Below are 20,093 nucleotides of genomic sequence, written 5' to 3' on the forward strand. Positions count from 1 at the left end.
GTCCTTAAAAATTCTGAGAATTAAGTGATAAAGTAGTAATTTTATGAGAACTTTTCAAAAAAGCGCAGTATTTTCCTTCGTGTTAGGATGAAGACTGTTCAGCAATCTGTAGAGTTATTCCTTGGTATCGGTTTCACAAATAAGAAAATGATAAATAATTTTAGCACATCAGCATAAAATTCTTTTCTTTTATCAAGACTTTGAAACAATTGTTCAAAACACTGTGTGGGTAATTATTTTTGTAATATTCCAACTTTATTCTCATAATACTGTGACTTTGTTCCGGATGTACTGCTGTACACCTAATATTATTGCTTTAATACAAATTAGATCAGGGCCATTGTAGATTAAAGAAAATAAATTATTGGCCACAGAGGAGGAAATCTTCACTCAAAAAAATCAGAAATTTAGAGATTCCTTTTATTTATTTACAATAAATAGATTGTTTTCCATTATTAAAGGCAACATTTTGCCATATTAAAACAAGTATATCTCTGGGATTGTAAAGTCAGGAATTAGGATCATCCTTTGGATCATGTCGTCACCCCGACCCCCACTTTGGGAACCCTTGTTCTAGACTATTTTAAGGTCATAATTCCATAAAGACAACACGTGGAAAACATGTAAAAATTCCTACCCATGAATCTTCCCAGGAGTGGATGTGGACGCACATCTCTGGATTTGAAGTGTTTCCCCCTCCGTCCAATACACATCCAGCCCAGTAGGTGGCAGTAAAGCGTAGCTGATGCCAGGAAGAACAGCAGCTGGTGGTAAAAACCATAGACATAATATAAGAGTAGACGCGTCATTGGGCGGGTTCTGCCTATGCTGCGATGCGTCAGAGCGTCCGCCATCTTAAATGTGGCAAATCGGCAGTTACTCAGTCACTTAAACAGTATCAGGGGGACTTTAATCTCTGAATATACTTTGTATTCGTAGTATTTCTTTTTTGTAATATTACAAGTTTATTTTCGTATCCCTTTAGCTTCATTCTCCTGAATTTATTCTAAAGAATAAAATAATTAAAATAATCTAACCTGGCCCTATTACTCCAGGAGTGAAATAATTCTGCAAACTGTGATTATTCTGGAAATGTTCCCCCTTAATTCTCATAATATGATGTTTTTATCATAACATTATCACTTTTGTGTTTGTTAGTTTATTTTTACTTTAGGACTTTTTTTTCCCTCATTTTATTAATTTTACCTCTTTAATACTCACCCAAAAAGTCTGTTCCTAAAGGTTCACATGTGACACGGGTTTATGAAATAATGAAGACCACAATGTTTAGATTTAACAAATTTATCCTTATATCCATAACACATAAACACACACACACACACACACACACACACACACACACACACACACACATATATATATATATATATATATATATATATATATATATATATATATATATATATATATGCGTGTGTGTGTGTATTTATTGCAGCACAGGAATGAGGCATCTTTTCTGATTCACGTTCACAATGACAGAACTCGACTTTTTTCTGCCACATACAATATGGCGGTGACGTTGACGGTGACGTTGACGTGCGAACCTGCGCCCTATGACGCGTCTACGTATATGATGTCTATGAAAACACTGAGCTCATTGGAGTGCTAATCACCGTCTGTTTGAACGAGTCGCTTTGAAGCCACCAGCCGCCATATTGGTACTCCCTATTTTCCCCTCAGTAACTAGGGAATATGTGCGCTACAGCATCGAATAACGAGGATTTTCTCATGTTCAGGGGGGGGGGGGGGGGGGGGGGGGGGCTTAAGACGTTTAAAATGTCAAATGCCATATAGTTTTATGTTATGTTCCAAAAATATCAAGTAATGAGAAAGTCATGTGCTGAAATATTTTGCATTTTATTCATTTAAATATATATGTTTAACATTTATAAATATATAAATAACAATATACAAAAACATATATTTACATATGTGTATACATATATACACATATATACATATATACATATACACATACTTATATATACATATACATATTTAATATGAAATGTAACATGTAAAATATGTCAGCACCTAATTTCCTAGTAGTTTTTAGTGTTAGTACATCCACTGACTGTAGAATTACCTGTGAAAAGTTTTCACTCAGCCAGAAAACTGCTTGTTGTTGCAAGCAAATCCTATGGGATTCTGTGAGAGTAGGGAGTAGCAAGATGGCGGCCAGTGACTTCAGTTTTTCGGCAAAATCAGCACTCCAGTGTATTATATAGCTCAGTGGGTAAACAGCCACCGTAAACAAAAATGTTCCCGTGGCAGAATAAAAAAAAAGAGATTTGGTTTTGAGGTGGATCAATGTTCCTTTTGTAATGATGACAGCATCTGTTTTACCTGTGTCCTACTACACATGCTTCTGGAATTAGATGAAAGATTGGATTTATTTGAAAATGAATGATGTGCCCCTATTTGCACTACATGATGTTATTTGTTATATGGACCATCTTCCCTTCCCTATTTCTGACACTATTAATATCATCCTGTTGTTGGGTAAATATCATATTGATTGTGCTAAATGGAGAAATGTTAAACCCTCCTTTCGTTTGTTTATCAATGACTTTAAAACCTTCATCACTAAAAAAGCTAAAAAAACAAACAAACAAAAAAACAGATAAGCCAAAAAAATTTTAGTTTTGACTTCTCCCAACTTGTGCTATTCTAATTGCATCCACTTTTTGTTGTTCATATTTCCATGGCTCCTATGTTTGATTTAAATGTTTGTCTTGACATAGATCCCCTGCTGTTGTATGTAATACTTTTGTACTTTTGAATTGTAATTAATCTTCATGTATTAATGTATTTTTTTTTTTTTTTTTTTTTTTTTTTTTTTTTTTTGCCTCTTCTCTGGGAGTCTTTTTTTATGTCATGTTAATTGCTCCAGTCCAGTAGGTGGCAGTAAAGCGTGGCAGATGCCAGGAAGAACACCAGCTGGGCGGTAAACAGCCAGTGGCATCCAGCCCAGTAGGTGGCAGTAAAGCGTAGCTGATACCCAGAGAAACACGAGCCAGTTGTACACACACAGAGACATCATGGCGGACGTATTGGATCTTCATGAGGCGGGAGGCGAAGATTTTCCTATGGATGAGGATGGTGATGGTGATTATATTATTTGTGCTTTTATGGGCACACGGTTAATTATCTCGGTTCGCGGAGTATAGGCCAATTTTGAGGTTTATTTTTCTTGGAAAGCCTCCCTGCGTGTTAGCAGGCCCGAGCTAACAAGCTAAGCTAACAAAGCTAAGCGTTCATTCATAATGCGTGTTAGCTGCCTAACCTGACAGCTGCTGTCCAAATAACCGAAGACTAGATTTAAAAGTACATTTCGGGAGTTAAACTATTCAGTCCATTGCGATGTACCTCTAATGTACTTAGCCAACAGCTAAGTGAAGTGAAGCTAACAGGTAAAAAGGGTAACGGATTGCCCGCCGGCTTGCATTAAATCTACTTAAAGCGCAAACGTAATGTACTGTTTTAGGTTTTTACTAGTGATATAAGTAGGTAAAACTTAATTTAGGTAACTTAAGTAATGGAATAAATCTCGGATATTAGAACATTAGCACCAAGAGAAGGCAGTGAGATTTTTAAAAAAAATGGTTCTTTTAAATGCTATGTGTTAAGCAACTTGCTTGCATCGATTGGCTTTTGCACACAGATTATTGCTTTGTAAAAGTTACTTCTATGTGTGCCAAGGTGGGACCTTAAAGAACAACCAACTCCTAAAACTATTAAAAAAATAAATTAGATAATAAACATAGATGTTCAACATCCTCATATCCACTTACTATTTTATTTTTACTTTTATTGCCAAATGTAAATGGGCATTCTAAATCTCTGCCGCACCTAAAAACTGCAATTTAACTTCTACTGCGAGTTACAAAAGCTGTACGAAACGGAATTTCGTTCTGTACGCACTTGTGCATACCGAATGACAAGTAAAGTTGTCTAAGTCTATACATCTGTAAAAACATGTGCGGTTTAAACCAATGTTTGGTCTTCTTTGGAAATCAGTTTTATCATAACTACTGAAAAAGTCAGGGAGAGGAATGTTAACCCAGACCGAAGAGAGAAAACGTATCACAGTAACTGTTGGTTATTTTAAGGATCGTTTTAAATCTTAATAGAGGTCAGAATATTTGATGGACAGAAGAGTATGCAGATTATTCTCCTTTTTTGTCTCTACCTGCACAGTATGGGTTCAGAAATGTTGGCAGTCAAAGTGGGAAACGCAGCTGCAGGATGACCCACATCTATGTTTTCATCTGTTTTTGGGCCGTTTGCTCCTTCAGAAGTTGAAGTCCTGAAAGGCTTCCTCCACTCAACATTTGGTACAGAAAGAGAAAAGAGCAATAGTTCAGGCGGCTGGTACTTTCCTTTAAATGGGCCTACATAGGTTTTCTGATTACATTATCCTAGTTGGCTTATTGAGTAAATAAGGAGAATCACCGGAGGTGGGGGTAACCCTGTAGCTCAGGACGGTCTGCTGCCTCTTAAAGTCGCTGCGTCGGTTGCCGCCATCTTGCTTTCTTGTAGCTCCGCGGTTCTCTTGGCAGAATCATGACAATTGAAATAAAACTATATTTGTTGCAGAATGTCTGTCTCAGCCAATCAAATCACCTTTGAGCTTTTCTCACATACTGACCTTGTCTTTCTCTTCTCAGAGAGCATCCACAAGCTGAAAGAGAAGGCCAAGAAGAGAAAAGGACGAGGCTTCGGCTTGGGTAACTCAGATGTCCTGGTAAAACCTTTCTGAGCGCTTAGGAAATCTGCTCTGTGATTTCTAAAAGCCTGTTGTGGATTACAGAGGAGGGATCCAGGTCCAGAGCTAAAGAGGACTATGATACTGTGGAGCAAGACGGGGATGAACCCGGTCCTCAGAGATGTGAGTCCTAGAGGCTTTACTAAAGTCTCACCCAGCAGATGCTGTGAAAGATTTCTGTCAGTGTTACTTTTGTTCTGTACTGGATTGCTTTGACTCCAGTCGTATCTTTCTGATTTTATTCATTTAAAGTAGTGTTGAGCTGATCTCTTGTCCGCATTCACATTTTGACTTATAATCCAGCACAGTTTGCCATTTTGTGTTTTGGGTTGTCATTCTTGTTAATAGTTAATTTACCTGGTTAGTAATTTAACTCAAGATATTTGCTGTAGTTGTACTTAATGTCTGTGTGCTGTGAGTAGGCAGTAATAGATTCTGACGGTGTGATGACCTTAGGCAAAAACACCGCCGTGTCACAGAGATCGACCGATCCAGGCTTTTTAAAGAGATCCACGATTAGTTTTAACAACTGAGAACTATCTATTTTAGATGTAAGAACAATACAGTAAAATTACTGTAAGATGTTTAGGTTTTATAAATTGAAAATTAATTATTGTCACATGTTGTTTACACTGCAATGCATTCTGGGTAAATAATGTATTCTAGGTATTTTAGCGCTAGCTCCGTCCAGCCAAAACAGCAACGAGTAACGTTAAACCCCTTCAGTTTGAGCACCGCTGTTCCCTCCTGCTTACGGAGGAACAGAGACAGGCGTTCACAGGGCAGATGCAGCTAAATTAAACGCTTAAAAATACATCCAGGGTTAAAATGTACCCGGTCTTACAGCATTACCAATAGCTGTCTGCTGGGCGGGGAGGTGTTTGTCTATGTGCTTTAAGTGATTTTAAGGCACAGTTGCTGAATGCTCTAATGATCGGCGAACTCATGCACGTATCGCAAAAACAGAAATATGGGCCAGACGATGTATCAGTCGGTCTCTAGTCGATTATGATTACAGACCTGGATTTGTAATTTTGAAATGTTAGCATTAAAAAACAATAAGTAAGTTGTTTATTTTTGAACAATATATATAACATGGAACATAATAAATTTGTCTTTAAAATAAAAAATGAATATCATTGAATTCTTTCTAAACCAAAACATAATGATAAATGCGGTCATTAATGCGTCGTCAGCTTGTCATAGTCAACTCTAATTGTTGGAAGCTGTTTTTAGATCAGATGCTTTGAGTCGAAGTTTGACTCTCCTAATGCAATAAAGCTAGATCGATAAAAGAACACGTTTAGAAATCTAGAACAATAACAAGACAAATCAGGGTATACAGCGTGACAAAGTAGAAACTGAGACGACTTAAGCAGAGTTCATGATACTGATCATACTCACAATCTTGTTCAATAAATCTGATTCTTACTCGGTGGATTTAAGTTTCCCAGTTGCTTTATGAAATTTTATTCAGATTCGGAAGAGATCGATAAACACAAATAAGGACTCAAACACTGTTTCTGTTAGAATATAAGGCCCACATTTATTATTCCCCACAGAACACAGCAACACAAAACAGCAAGCTCTTTACGCACGCATAGTAGCAAGCACTTAAAGCCTGGCAAGCTTTCAAACAGGCGTGTTGTTCCATCTCTTACCATGGTTAGGACTGGGAAGTCGGTCAGTCCGGTTAGAGCACAATCCACGCGGCCGGGTGTCCATACAACCCATGGATGACTTCAACGACTGAGGGCGGTCCCCTCCTTTTTATACCAATAAACAAAGTATCAGATGGGAGCAAGAGTGGCCACTTATCCCTCCCATCTGAGCTGTTCGTCCCGTTTCCAAAACAAAAAATGTTCCCAGCATCTCAGCAGTTTGTGAAGCAAAATAATGCTAATGCAAACTCAGATAATAGCGCAAATATAAGCAAAATAAATAATACAGAATCAGTCTTTCCCACAACACATTGTCATAGGTTCCCACCACAAGTTAAAAGAAGTTATAGCAAAATAACACATGTTGTTCTTAGTTTTATGTGAGCAACATAACAGGCACGAGCATATATGTTGCTCTTAGTTTAAAACTAACAAGTTTTTCCCAAAATACATTGTCAAAGAACAAAAATAATTATTTAATATATCACCAGTTGATATTATAAAAGCCTAACAATGTGGATGAATGGATGTAACACTTCTTTCTCTCTTTGCTGCAGCTGTGGAGGGTTGGATCCTGTTTGTGACCGGTGTGCACGAGGAGGCAACAGAGGAGGACATCCATGACAAGTTCTCAGAGTTTGGAGAAATCAAGAACCTGCATCTTAACCTCGATCGAAGAACGGGCTACCTGAAGGTGAGAATATTATTATTATTATTATAAACCTGGACTGTCAGTGGATCTGTTGTTTTTTGGATTATGATTTAAATGGGACATATCGTGCAAAATCCACCTTTTTAGAAGATAAAGAGTGAGGAGTTTTTTCTGCTAAACAGAGATTATTAACGGCAGGCACTGACTGACAGCCTTTTGAGTTTTGTTACTTTTTCACTGACCAGATCAGAGCTAGCGTGTCCCCCGTCTGCAGAGGTTCTTGTTCTGTCCGACGTGCTGGTGTGTCACGTGGTCAGCATAATGAGCGTAATTTGATTGGCTGAAGCTCGCTCAACTCGATCTAGTGCTGATTACTCTGGCTTAGAGTCGCCATAAGGTCGACACATTCACAGGCAAATTTCTGCAAGTGAAATTACTGCTGAAATTTTTTTAAGTAAAAAAAAAAAAAAAGTAACAGAATACAAATTAACCATTATGAATTCAATTCCTAAGTAAATCTTGTTCTATTGAGACTATATTAATTCCACTTTACCTGTATTTCTTTTAAGGAAGTTATAAGTTTTCATGTCATTGTTTTTTTTTTTTTTTTTTTTTTTGCTGTCCAAATGTAAATTCATTTCCGATCCAGAAGGTGGCAGCACTGTCTTAGTTATGCCTAGGAACGGATTACAGGGATTTATTTAGTGTAGCCTGGTTTTATTTCAGGCTTGTTGTGCTTCCTCCTGCTTGTTATTCAATTTGCTACAAGATCTCCTATAAAAACTCAACAAGCTTAACTGCAGTATTGGATTAAAGAATAAAATCAAAATGATCTTGTTTGATCCTGGTTTGTGTAATGTTCTGTCTGTTTTTTTCTCAGGGCTATGCACTAGTAGAGTATGAGACGTACAAAGAAGCGCAGGCAGCCATGGAGGGACTCAATGGTCAGGACCTGATGGGCCAGACTATAAGCGTAGACTGGGCTTTTGTCAGAGGACCCCCTAAGAACAAGAGGAGGTGAGACTTTTGCTCATTTAGTTTCCATTTAATGCCCTGCCTTAAAATACGCAGAATTTAAAATCTTTTTTCCAGTTAACCTCACTGTCTCTATTATGTATTCATGCTTATGGTCAGAAAAGATTTCTTATTCTAATTTATTTTTGCTAAAAAGTACCAGTGCACGTTAAATAAGCTGCTTTTATTGGTGTAGAAATAAGCCGAGGTTTTGTGACTTGTGTTGTCACAGGGGCGGTGGACGGAGACGCAGCAGAAGTCCAGACCGGAGACGGCGTTGAACGGCAGCGGTGTTGATCCCGTCACGTTGGCGGGCAGTTTCTCATTCTCTCACATAAATCACTTCCTGTTTTTGTTTTTTATTCTGTAATATTGTTTGACCCCAGTATTTTCTCATAGCAACTGTACTGGACTTGAGGAACTTGGCCAGGAATTAGCCCGGTATAACGGCACCATTTGCAGAATATTAAAGTCTCTTAGTGAAGCTTTGTTAGACGTTTAAAACCCTACTTACATGGTAACAGTTTGCTGAAAACGTTTCAGTTTGAATTGCATTGTGACTTTTTGTTGTTTCTTTTATTACGCGGGGACAAATAAAGTTTTAAAAAGATAAAATGTGTTCCCTGTTGTGTTTTACGCCACATAGCTCGTTGGAGGCAGCATGGGTCGCCTGGTTGATACCAGCGTTTCTGAACACTTTCCCCGATAACGAAGGATGTACATCTGGGAGTAGTTTAGTGATGCTGTGGGACTCGACGTTACAGCAAGATGGGTCCCACCAGGTTCTGTCTGGCTGTAACTTCCATGATTCAAATTAAGTTTTCAATCAGCTCAATGAGGGAGGAGTTCAGCCCTGCAGAGGGTTTTAAAACGAGCTTATAAGTCCACAGATAAAATTGGTTAAAAATACTGATTGCAGTTGTTGGATGGGGAGGAAAGAATATTGGCTGAAAACCTGTGTGGAATATATTTGGCCCTCTGGTTGTTTTTGCACAGGTTTCCTGTGCAGTTTTGGAAAAGTGTCCATGGATTTACCTACCATCCAATATATGTCCATTTATTTGCCTATCCACTCCTATATTTATCCCTTGGTTTACTAAATGTCTACTGTTCTGTGTATTCATCTGAGTTAATGATCCAGACAGCCAACAATCCATCCCCATTCCTTGTGTTTCTCATTTTTGTCCAACAGACCTATTAACATGGATTCAGCTTCAGTTAAACACTTACATTTTTAATTGCATATCTATCACATGTAGCCCCACCTGCATTAGGTTATCTGCTGTTACAGCTGCAGCGCACCTGCAATACTGAGTTTGAACAACAGGGGTGAGTGAGATCAGCTCATAAAGGAGAGTGATTGGTGCTTGACCCCGTTAAGACACACCTCCTGGCTCTGATTGGTTGTTTCCTACCAGGAGCTGGGTATTTCTAATTTCTAATATAGAACCACTGGGCGGAACCAGAGAAGCTTGATCTTTTTTCCCCCCACAGATTATTTGTTTCATATTCTACTTCCAGGACACAATGACAGTTTTAAAAAATGTAAAAAAATTTTTTTTTTTTTCAAAGTTGCCTACAGTAGCTTTAATCTATTTTTCTTTCCATATGTTTATCATCAAACTAATCCCTTTTGTTTTGTTTTTTTTTACATCCATCTGGTCTACCGAACATCTATTTTTCATCTATCCACCTGCCTGTCCAATAAACCATTGTTTTTTTTGTATAATCCATTGCTAATTCAGCCCTATCCACCCCTATTAAAATAATCCACCTATTCATACATATGTGCATATTCTACTTAAAGTCTCTATATTTCCATATTTAAATCTTGACCACTTTAGAAATGTCTGCCACAACTTGTGTTTTTGATTCGTACCTTTTAAAGTTAGGTTAAAAACCGCCGAATAACTTTGGAAATTTTATTCTGGAAAAGCAGGGATCCTGTAAATATCGGCATCGGCCGCAGAAAACGACATCAGTCGACCTCTATGACGTTGACGTTACGTCATCAACGGTGATCTCATTCATTGCCTTGTATCAACCTCAGTGGGACAAACCCAGCAGCCTCCGTTCTCATTTGGTGTTTACTCTACTGGGGAAAATCAGTCAGTCTTTGGGGCTCGCTCATTGGCTGGCGTCTGCGTCCGTCAAACGCGACGGGACTCTGTGATTGGCTAATTCGCTGAAGTGGGCGGCTCCTGGCCGTTGCGTGACGTTGTTGTTGTAAGTGGTGGAGAATTACTTTGTCGGCGGTGGTCCGGTTCGGGATCTCGTGCAGCGGCGTAAGCTGCGAAGGTTGTTTAAAAGTTGAAACTGCGGGTTTTTATTTTGTCGGGTTTACATGTGACATTCACGAGTGGCGACTTGCCGGAGAAACTCAAGGGGAGGATGAGAAGTACGCCTGCGAGGCCGCAGAAGGTAAGCGGTAAAAGGATACTCCGGCTAGCGGGGCTAGCCTGTGCTAGCGTCGGGTTAGCGTGAAGTAGCCGCTTGCTAGCTCCATGTAACGGCTTGGTGTTCCGGCTGGAGAGCAAATGCGCCCGTTCTCTGCGGACCAGCCTTTATATGCCCGCGCATTGCAAAGTGTAAATGAATGTTGCGTTCTGCTGAATGTAAAGTTTAAAAGTGTGTGTGGGGGTGTGGGGGGGAGGAGGAGGAGGTTGCACGTTAACGGGAGCATCAACCTGAAACGCGTTTATGTAAGCATGTGTATTGTTCGTAGACATTTCAAAGAGTATTCATAGCTGCAGTTAGCTGACTCCCAGTTAAAACTCCACCTGTCTCCCAGTCAAATCCTGCCTGGTTATTTTTCTTCTTTTTTTTTAAATGTAAGATCAAAGATATGCCCCTTCTTTTGCCACACTTTTATTCGTTAATCGTTATTTAAATGAGATCGTTTTAGTGATTTTTGTCTCCGTTAAAGCCGGCGGCGTGTGTTTGAGGTGCAGCGTGATGTAAGGTTCGCTTAAAGCTCCGGCTTAGCGGGAAATTACCAGAAGTCACTGTTTACACCTGCTCACGTGGAAAGTCCTCGCCTTCAATTAGAGCACCGGGTGGTGGTGGGGGGGGGCTCGTTAGCAGAGCGAGAGCGGGGTCGTTTCTGGGTGTCCACCTCCGGATCAGTGGGCTCAGTGCATCGTGTTCGGGTGGAAACCAGGACTCGGTTGTTTGCCGTCGTTTCCAGCAGCGCCTGGATGCCGGAGAGGGAGGATAGAGTTTCCCTCAGCCTTGAATTATTCACCTGTTGTAGTTGTGGAGGCCATTGTTTTTGCCTGTGGTTGGGGTCGATGGTCAACAGAAGAAGTAGGGCAGTGTTTTCTTCTTTTTAGGTTTTATTTTTTTTTACATTTATTCTCCTACGTTTGGCCCAATAAGACTGCTTATGTTGGATCTGGTGACATCCAACTGAACCTTATCTGACCTGAACCGCTGGTTTAAGCGAAGCAGCGAAGATTTCTTTACAAAACAAATCAAGATCACATTTGATTTTCTGTTGTTAGGCTCTGATAATTCCTGAAAAGGCTATTTTATAACCGCTATGCTTTAAAACTAAGAACATATGTTTTTAGCTTTATAAATAACTCAACTAGCAGCGTGTACATTAGTGGATGTTGTTGAGTAAAAACAAAACAGAGGTTGGAGAATAAGACTTTATTGCATTAAAGGAGATAATCTTTATTTTCTGCCGGTTTCAAAACAGTTTTCTCTTTTTAATGTATTATAGATTAGTCATGTTTTGGCATTTACCTGTAAATATTAAGTAACTAATAATAATAATATGTTGTTTGGGGGGTAAAATCCTATCTTGCCTTTTTCAGACACAATAGTTGGCTTTGCTATGTTGTAATTAAATGACCTCTTGACGATGAAGGCCAATAATCTGAACTGCTAGGTTAATGCTACTATGGATTAATGGTCTTAAATATCCCTGGAGCTACTTTAGGAAGTTTTCAGACACTAAATGCATCCATGAGTGTAATTTCATGGATGTTTTTTTTTTTTTAAGGATGCCTGTCAGCTGCAGGTCCAGCTTGAACAGGCGCTGCAGGAACGGAAGAGTTTCCCTGCCCTCTTGTCACTCCCAGGTTCTCTAGACGGATTGTCAACACGTCTTTAAAGCATTCCACAGCTTGAGAAACACGCCGAGTATTTTAACAGAGGCGTGGCGTCTATTTCTATCAGCAATCAGGACGCATTAAATGTAAGGAATGGTGTTTAAAGAATGATTTAAAATGATTTATGGTGCATCCATTGTTTAAAAATGTCTGACTTCTTGTATCACATCCGGTGGTAGTCAGGACCAAAAAAAAAAAAGAGCTAACTCTCATGACCCAGGAACCAGCCAGAATATTAAACCTGATTTGCCTCCTAAGCTAACAGCTGTAATATTGAAAATGTGTGATTCAAAAGGACGTCTGGATGCAGAAATCTGAATCCTTATTCAAAGGGACTGTGGTTAGCAGCCCGCAGTAACAGGAAGCGCTCAACCAAAGTAAACTTTGTTTGAAAACGGTTGGTTGTAGGTTGACGGCTCGCTCCGTCAGCTCGTCTTTCTGCAGTCAGGCCCTAACTCGCAGCGTTTCTTTAACTTGTTTTATGCGTTGCTGATGCTCGGAGATTGCTGCTTTCTCTGTGAACGTGGTGTTCGCCGGCCGCTGTTCTCTATCCTCTGCAGCACGCAGGCTATGAAAGTTCCACATTGATCACTCACTGGGTTCCCCAAACAGCTGTTCGCTGCCCGCCTGCCTGCCTGTGTGAGTGAGTGGGTCATGGATCCAGTGTCACGGGGCGAGCCAGGCCCACTTGGCCAGTGAGCTATTCCCTAAGGACCGTGCTCAGATTAACAAGTAAGCAGATAAGTGCTTCTTCAGGTTAGTGGGACAAATGCATCACGTTTATGATGAGTTTATATACAATCTTGCGTGACGCTCAGCCTGCAGCAGCCATTAGCTAGCTGCTCCCCTGGCAGGCTGGTGATTAGATAAAAACGATGTCTGACGGCCGGCCGCCGTGCAGAGATGCATCATAAACGCTGGATCAGATGCAGCGACGGTGGAAAGCACCGTCCCAGTGAGGGAACCAGTAGAGGGCTTGTGTGTGAGAATTTGGTGTCCAGAGAGCCCCGCCCTCCCCGGCATGCCTGGATGCCAGCCAGTCTGTGACACAGCACCTTGTTTCTGCTCCGGCCATGTTAGTCAGGGCGCAGAGGCTCAGAACCGACGCACCTGTCTGGACGCCGCTGACTGACTGTTGATCTTGCAGCTTCACTTGTTGCTGTGGGATTCTGATATTTTGCTCAACTCGTCAGCAAATAGTAGATCAACGCAGTTATTAGGGGGGAAAAGGAAGCGGAGGATGGTGTGAAAGTGGGACAGCCATAACTCAAGACGGCAGGATTTCCCTCTCCCATAACAGACGCTGCGGTAATAAGAGCGTTCTGTATCGGTTACTCTCTCCAGTTCACCTTTTCAGTCTCTTCGTGGACTACAGGGGTGACTGATTAAACAGTCTTCAGGTTATTCTGGGAGGAGAGTTAAACATTTTCATGTCTGTAGACAAACCAAAGAGTTTCCTGTGTACAAAAAAAAAACCTCATTCACAGATCACAGTATGCATTTCTTCATATATTACTGCTTTACTGTAGAGTTGGATGTACTTGAAATGATGTAATAACTTTGAAAACTGTGTGAATGTCGATGAGTGTCATGGTGTTCTAGATGGTTTTTGTTTCATATCTCCATCAGGGCATTTCTTCGGTGCTGTACATGATCCCTGACATCCCACCTGTCACCCAATGATATCTGGGATGGTCCTTCATAGAATAGACAGATGGATTTAAATGCTGAAACATATTTCTGTCTCTATTTTTAGTGACGATATTAGAATAAAATGATTAAATGTTAGTTGAGTCTTCATGTAGGGCTGGGCGATTATGGTCTAAAATCAATATTGTGATATATTGAGCAGTTTACCCCGTTAAATGGACGATAAAACTAACATTGTCCTCGCTTCCATCCATTGATCTCGGCAGCTTTAACCATGTTTGCACCAGTAGTAAATAAAACAACGGCCTCTTCCTTGATGCTCCTACAGAGAGCCTAAACCTGGTCTGACCATCTCGTCTGGAAAATGTGCCGTCTGGAGCGTTCTGGTGCGCTGTTTCCACTCGTCATTGATATAATGTGCATTCAGACTAATGAACGGCTCCATTTTGAGACCCGACCAGAGATCAGATGTTGCTGCTCCTCTTCCTCCTGGACCGACTCTACCGCCGCTTCAACGTTTGAATTTTCCTCCATTTTCTCAGCCTCCCCGTCTCTTTCGCTTCTTGTTTCTGATTGGATGGGATGGAGTCATGTGACCTCAGCAGCATCTTAAACAGACAGGAGCATAGCATACATTAACTATGAGAATGACCTTTTCTTTCATTTTATTTTAATACCGACGTGTGAAATGACGTCAGTTATTGTGGTAAATCTCAGAGTCAGTAACTTTATCTCCCAGGCCTAGCTTTGGGTAAACTACACACATAACACATACACGCGTAATCTGTTAAAATAATCCACAGAACCAGAAGTGTAGTTTTGCAGCTAAAACAAATTCCCTAATTAAGCCTGCTGTGCAACCAAAGACTTCAAGGTTTCCCCAGAAAATGTGGTAATCCTGGTGGAGGTGTCTTGGGTGAGGAGGGTTGTGTCCGCTGTTGCCAGGTCTGCTTATTATAAGCGACTTTGGGCTTTTTTTTTTTCTAAAGTCGCTTGTAAATTCTGAGAGTCGCTGTTTTTTTAGCTTGTTTGTGAAAGTGAAGTTGCTTATTTGGGCCGCATTCACACACTCCTACCCATAGACAAAACAGACTGGACGCCTCGTTACGCGCTGGAGCGCTCCCTGAGTCGCCGCCATATTGGCTGGGTCGTTTCTACTCGAGGCTGACATAGGAGCTGACAGGAGTAAAGGCAGACGGAGCAATGTCGCCCGTATTTTCTGCAGTTTGCGGTTAATAACATTGATAACTGCTGAAAGTAGATTACTTGGTGCAGATCACCATTTTGAGCAGAGTTTGATTCTGTTTTTACGCCCTGATTACGTAGCAGAAACCCCCATAAACCATAATTTAATGCCTGTTGTCTTTGTATTTGACAAACTGAGGCCAAATGAAGTATCCGGGAGTTGCTGCTTCTTTTGGGCTTGCTTTTATAGCGCTGGTTGCTTATTTGTCTCACAATATCTGGCGACACTGGCTGTGTCATGCAGCTCGAAGGAGGGTGAGCTGTGTCGAGTTAAAAACAGCTAGCGTGTTAGCTTATTTTAACAACAAGTTTAACAACACTCTCACACATCGAGGCATTTCAAATAGACAATGCTTATAATACTTTGGGGGAAACCTGGACTCTTGTGTTGACTGCAACAGAGAAAAAGACCCAACAGGAACAGGAAGGAACTGATACTCTGTGCCTAAGATCCCATTCTTTTGCAGCTTTGTAGCTCCAGGTTGATCATGGTGTTGGTAACGTTAACCAGATGTGTGGAGGTGAGTTAGTGTTTAGTTGCTTATATTAAATGAAGACAGTTCTGTGCTCATTAAGCTCATTCATCGCCTGCCTTATTTTATTCTCTAATTGGTTTTGAAGACGGATGAGGGAGCAATTCCTGGGGTTATTTCTTCTGATGAGAATGTTAGGTTGTTGGTAGCGTGAACGTTTAAAGGAACTATACCCGAATTAACGTTTGTCAGGTTAAGAAAATTTGTTTTTACACAATTTATCACAGAATTAGATAAGATCAACTGATCAATTGATCGCATGGTCGAGTGAGTCCAGGCTTTTTTTCAGTAGCAGACAAACGGGACGACTTTCTCTGCCAATGCTAAGCTGCAGCTCCTCCTGCACGTGCACAGCAGGATACGTAAACAGAACAGCAAGGAATGCATGTAAGTGTTGACCGTTTACAGTAGAAAATCTCATTTAGTCTCATGCATGTCGAGGATTTCTCATTTTGGGACAAAAACTGTTGGGGGCGGGGCTTAGAGTTCAAACTAAACCGTTCCTACTCACAGCTCGTATTCAGATGTAGCACCTTTTACACTGTCTGATAAAATAGGGCTGGACGATAATTCAGTAACAATGTTTATCGATCGATAGACGTATATCGATGATAGAATAAAGTGTCAGTAAAAAGTTCAATACAATAACAGTTTTCCTTCCTTTTGCATTCTATCCTATCATGTAGATTAATATTACAGTCATCACATCCTCCCAACCAATCACAACGCAGACCCAGGAACCAAGCCCCGCCCCCTTCATATAGTTCAGAGAGCACCTGTTCTTTGTCATTTTTTTAAATACTTACAGTTTTGGTAAACAGTTGATTGAATAAAGGGTTGAGTTTGAATTCAGTGTTTGTGTCTTTATCTAAAAATAAGTCGCTAAGCAGCAGCATAAAATGGCCAGGGCTACGTTTTAAATATATGTTTTGAATTTGTTGATCATTATAAATATCAATCAATTTTGTTCTATTTTGTCCAGCCCTGTGATAAAATGATATCCAATAACATGTGATACTGGCGGTAGTCTCTCCTGAATGAAACCCAGTCCAATATGGCCGGTCTTTGTGACAGCGTGACTTCTAAGGATAAATGTTCACCAGATAAGAAGCTAATAAACACGACGGATAGGTTTGAACTCGAGGCATCTGGGAAGTGTCTTCCTAAGTGGCGCTTTGGATGAGCTCCCTCAGCTTGCAGGGAAAGAAAATAGTTTGTGTCTGAGACTTGGACCCGTCCCCGGCCTGGCCTGGCCCTGCTAACAGCGGGACAGCAGGAGTAATCCCACACATGGCCTAACGATGAGCCTGCTACCCCTGATGACGTCGCTGTGCGGGTGACGTCAGGCCGGGCCTGCAGCACATGGGGATTCACACGAGCGTTGGTGCCGCCCGCCTGCAGAGACGGCTGACTCCATCTAGAAGAATCCAGCGAGCTTCACATTCAGCTTCGTGTAACAAAGAGGAGAGAATGACTTTCAGCTCGGAGAAAAGTCCCCATTTCTTTTAATTAATGCACTTTTAAAAGCAGGTTATTCTTCCACGGCATCCTTTGTGTTGCCGAAGTGGAGACGTCGCGTTTAATTGTTGAACGGCGTCGTAACAAACGCCCGGTCTTCCTTCAGGCTGCGTCTGCTGATTAAAGCAGCAGGCATCGCACTGGTCTCCTAAACGGGGCTTACTCGTGCAATAATGGGCACTGTATTTATAAAATAGTCATTATTAAAATTAATGTCTGCACCCTTATCAGCTTGCTGACAGGAAGTGTTTCCAAGGAAAGCGTCAGTCTGATGAAAGCTCTTAACTTTTGACTTTTAAAGTTGGAGATGATAGAACTCAAGCTGCACGTTTAAGTCAGTAATTTGCTGTCATTTGTCGACTGGTCCGTTGAGGGGATTTTTATAAACCCAGGTATATGCAGCTGTGTCGGGACTGCTTCAAAAATCCCGTCATTGGCTGTTCCTTTGAAGCCATAAACACATTTGGTTATTTAATCCTGCGTTTCCCATCTGTGTGCCGATAATTAGGTCAGCATTGTTCAGATGGATGCAGAGGCTTGTATTTCGTCAGCGAGCTAAAAAGTGAACCCGGATGGCCGACGGGACTGAGCGAGGACTTCTCACCCACCGTCTGGAGGGAGTTTAGCTCGGCGGCTGACCTGAAAAATGAACCCAGCACCGACTCTTCATCCGTAGATGTTCATCTGCACCGGTGCTCCCTTTGGGGGAGAACATCATGGGGTTCTGTGTTTTCAGACAGCACCAGTTTAGCTCCAGATTCTCACTTTAACTCAGTCAACAAATGCTTTTTTTTATACATCAGAAGCCAAACTAAGTACATCTCAGGAGTTGCACAGATCAGAGTATTTTGGGCCGATTTTTGATCTCTGGTAATTTGATAAGTTTGACCTGTGGCTGCTGATTTTAATACCGCTTCTTACGCATTTTGTGCTTCTCACTGTTGCTCAAAATGTCTAACTTTGCGTCTCCGTCCCTCACTTCCACTATTAATTGACTTTAGCCAATTCCAGATATTACCATCTACCATAGAAAGTACTCCTGGGTCAATGTGAGCTTCTGAGCTTTCTGTGTCTCTGCTCTGTCTTCTCTAAGCCCCAGTGGGTGGAGGCAGATGAGCGTTCACACTGAGCCTGGTTCTGGTTCTGCTGGAGGTTCTCCTCCCTGTTAAAGGGGAGTTTTCCTCTCCACTGTCGCTTCATGCATGCTCAGTATGAGGGATTGCTGCAAAGCCATCAACAATGCAGACGACTGTCCACTGTGGCTCTACGCTCTTTCAGGAGGAGTGAATGCTGCTTGGAGAGACTTGATGCAACCTGCTGGGTTTCCTTAGAGAGGAAACTTTCTCACCAACCTGGAGGATCTGATGGAATTTGACTTATGAAAGTGCCGTAACATAAATAAACTTGGATCCTTTAGGATTTCATGGTTATTGTCGGGTTTTTGACTGAAATTGCTCCGTGTGGATGTGGTCTCTGTGTGGAATGTGGGATCGCCTCATCTGATGCTTTAAGGCCTTGTCCACAGGAGTCTGCTTCATGTGGCTGTTAATTAGCACTCTGTGAGCAGAGATTACTGGGCCGGACCGCCGTGATGTGCCCCGGGCACACAGTAGGAACCTCTGAGGAACCTCTGAGCACAGAAACAACAGCTGAACTTCACTGGGACGAGTAAAAAACAAAAACTAAGAGCATTTTACCTGTTTGAAACTTAGTTAGGGTTGTTTTTCTTATCAGTTTGCTATTTATTTATTTCTTCCTCCTTTTACTGCTGAATTGTCAGCACATTAAGGACAATTGCACATTGTCAGGTGGTCCCTATTAGAATAAAAGAACTTCCAAATGACATTCACCCGCTCGAAGAGAAGGACATGTTTTAAATTATTTTCCGCGGTGAAACAACACATATCCTGTTCGCTTTTGTAACACAAGTGGAGCTGTGGTCACAGGACGAAGCGCTTTGTCCGTTAGGCTCATTGAAAGCGGGCTCTTTCTTCCCTTTAAAAGGCAGTTTGTTGTTTCATGCTGTGGCACGCTGGGCAGTGCTGCAGGGAACAGAGGATTCAGACGTCTCTGCTGCATGCTCCGCTACACCATGACATCAGCTCTCAGGCACTGATAAACACTCGTGCTCCGAAGCTACTGGCCGGTTCAGTAGGCCGGATTTAGCACTTATTACCTTGCTCCAGTGAATATCAGCCAAAGCAAACATTAGGCTTAAAGAAGCCGCAGCGGAGCACTACCACAACTTTCAGGCAGAGCAGAGTTTTTACCTGAGTCTTCACCAGGTGACTGCAGAGATCAGGTTCTCTTTTTCCATTTCCTGTAAAGAACCAGGGGCTAAACGGCATTGTAGGGAAGATGTCAACTTAACCGTGTTTGTGGTTTATTGGGGTTTAATTACAGTATCATACGCATGACTTTGACACTCACGAGAAAGAAGAAATGCTTCATATTTCCACGAGACAAATTGGCCTTATCCCTTATCCCTTATCCCATCAGTTTGCTATTTATTTATTTCTTCCTCCTTTTACTGCTGAATTGTCAGCACATTAAGGACAATTGCACATTGCCAGGTGGTCCCTATTAGAATAAAAGAACTTCCAAATGACATTCACCCGCTCGAAGAGAAGGACATGTTTTAAATTATTTTAAAACATGTCGTGCCACAGCATGAAACAACAAACTTTAGAAGATGCAGCTAATGAGAACTAGACATGGACCGGTATATCAAGGTTTTATTAAGTTATGCTTGTAAAACTACCCTGATTTTCAATCTTGCCATATTAAACAGCTTTTAAAGATTTGCCAGAGTGACTAGCAGTTTTCTCCGGCTGTACGATGCACGGATTTAGCCTTCTAATGGTTGAACTGGATCCACTTTAACACCAAAATGCTTTATAAAAATACCCCAGA

General features: G+C 41.2%; 2 protein-coding genes across 5 annotated transcripts in view; both read left to right on the forward strand.

Annotated features, from left to right (window-relative positions):
• Positions 1 to 2,985: 2,985 nt before the first annotated feature.
• rbm8a (RNA binding motif protein 8A) lies at positions 2,986 to 8,731 on the forward strand. Of its 2 annotated transcripts, none has more exons than XM_012876709.3 (6): positions 2,986 to 3,123; positions 4,692 to 4,751; positions 4,835 to 4,912; positions 7,008 to 7,144; positions 7,983 to 8,119; positions 8,349 to 8,731. In XM_012876709.3, exons 1-6 carry the CDS (start codon positions 3,063 to 3,065, stop codon positions 8,395 to 8,397), a joined length of 522 nt encoding a protein of 173 aa, XP_012732163.1. In that variant the 5' UTR covers positions 2,986 to 3,062; the 3' UTR covers positions 8,398 to 8,731. The 2 variants fall into 2 exon arrangements, with proteins under 2 accessions (XP_012732163.1, XP_012732162.1); XM_012876708.3 differs by having other exon boundaries at positions 2,994 to 3,129.
• Positions 8,732 to 10,310: 1,579 nt separating this feature from the next.
• Positions 10,311 to 20,093, forward strand: part of otud7b (OTU deubiquitinase 7B) — a 59,175-nt gene continuing 49,392 nt past the window's right edge. For all 3 annotated transcript variants that reach the window (XM_036135467.1, XM_036135468.1, XM_036135469.1), the window contains exon 1: positions 10,311 to 10,537. The gene's annotated coding sequence lies outside the window, so the exon portion shown is untranslated. The remainder of the gene's footprint in view (positions 10,538 to 20,093) is intronic.

Source organism: Fundulus heteroclitus, chromosome 3 (genome assembly GCF_011125445.2).
Source record: "Fundulus heteroclitus isolate FHET01 chromosome 3, MU-UCD_Fhet_4.1, whole genome shotgun sequence".
Lineage (NCBI taxonomy): Eukaryota > Metazoa > Chordata > Actinopteri > Cyprinodontiformes > Fundulidae > Fundulus > Fundulus heteroclitus.

Bases quoted from the DNA above. Each gene is read 5' to 3' on its own strand.
- rbm8a (XM_012876708.3), top strand. From the start codon at position 3,063: ATGGCGGACGTATTGGATCTTCATGAGGCGGGAGGCGAAGATTTTCCT. The intron at 4,913-7,007 runs GTGAGTCCTAGA...TCTTTGCTGCAG, and splicing joins TGAACCCGGTCCTCAGAGAT to CTGTGGAGGGTTGGATCCTG. The intron at 7,145-7,982 runs GTGAGAATATTA...TTTTTTTCTCAG, and splicing joins GAAGAACGGGCTACCTGAAG to GGCTATGCACTAGTAGAGTA.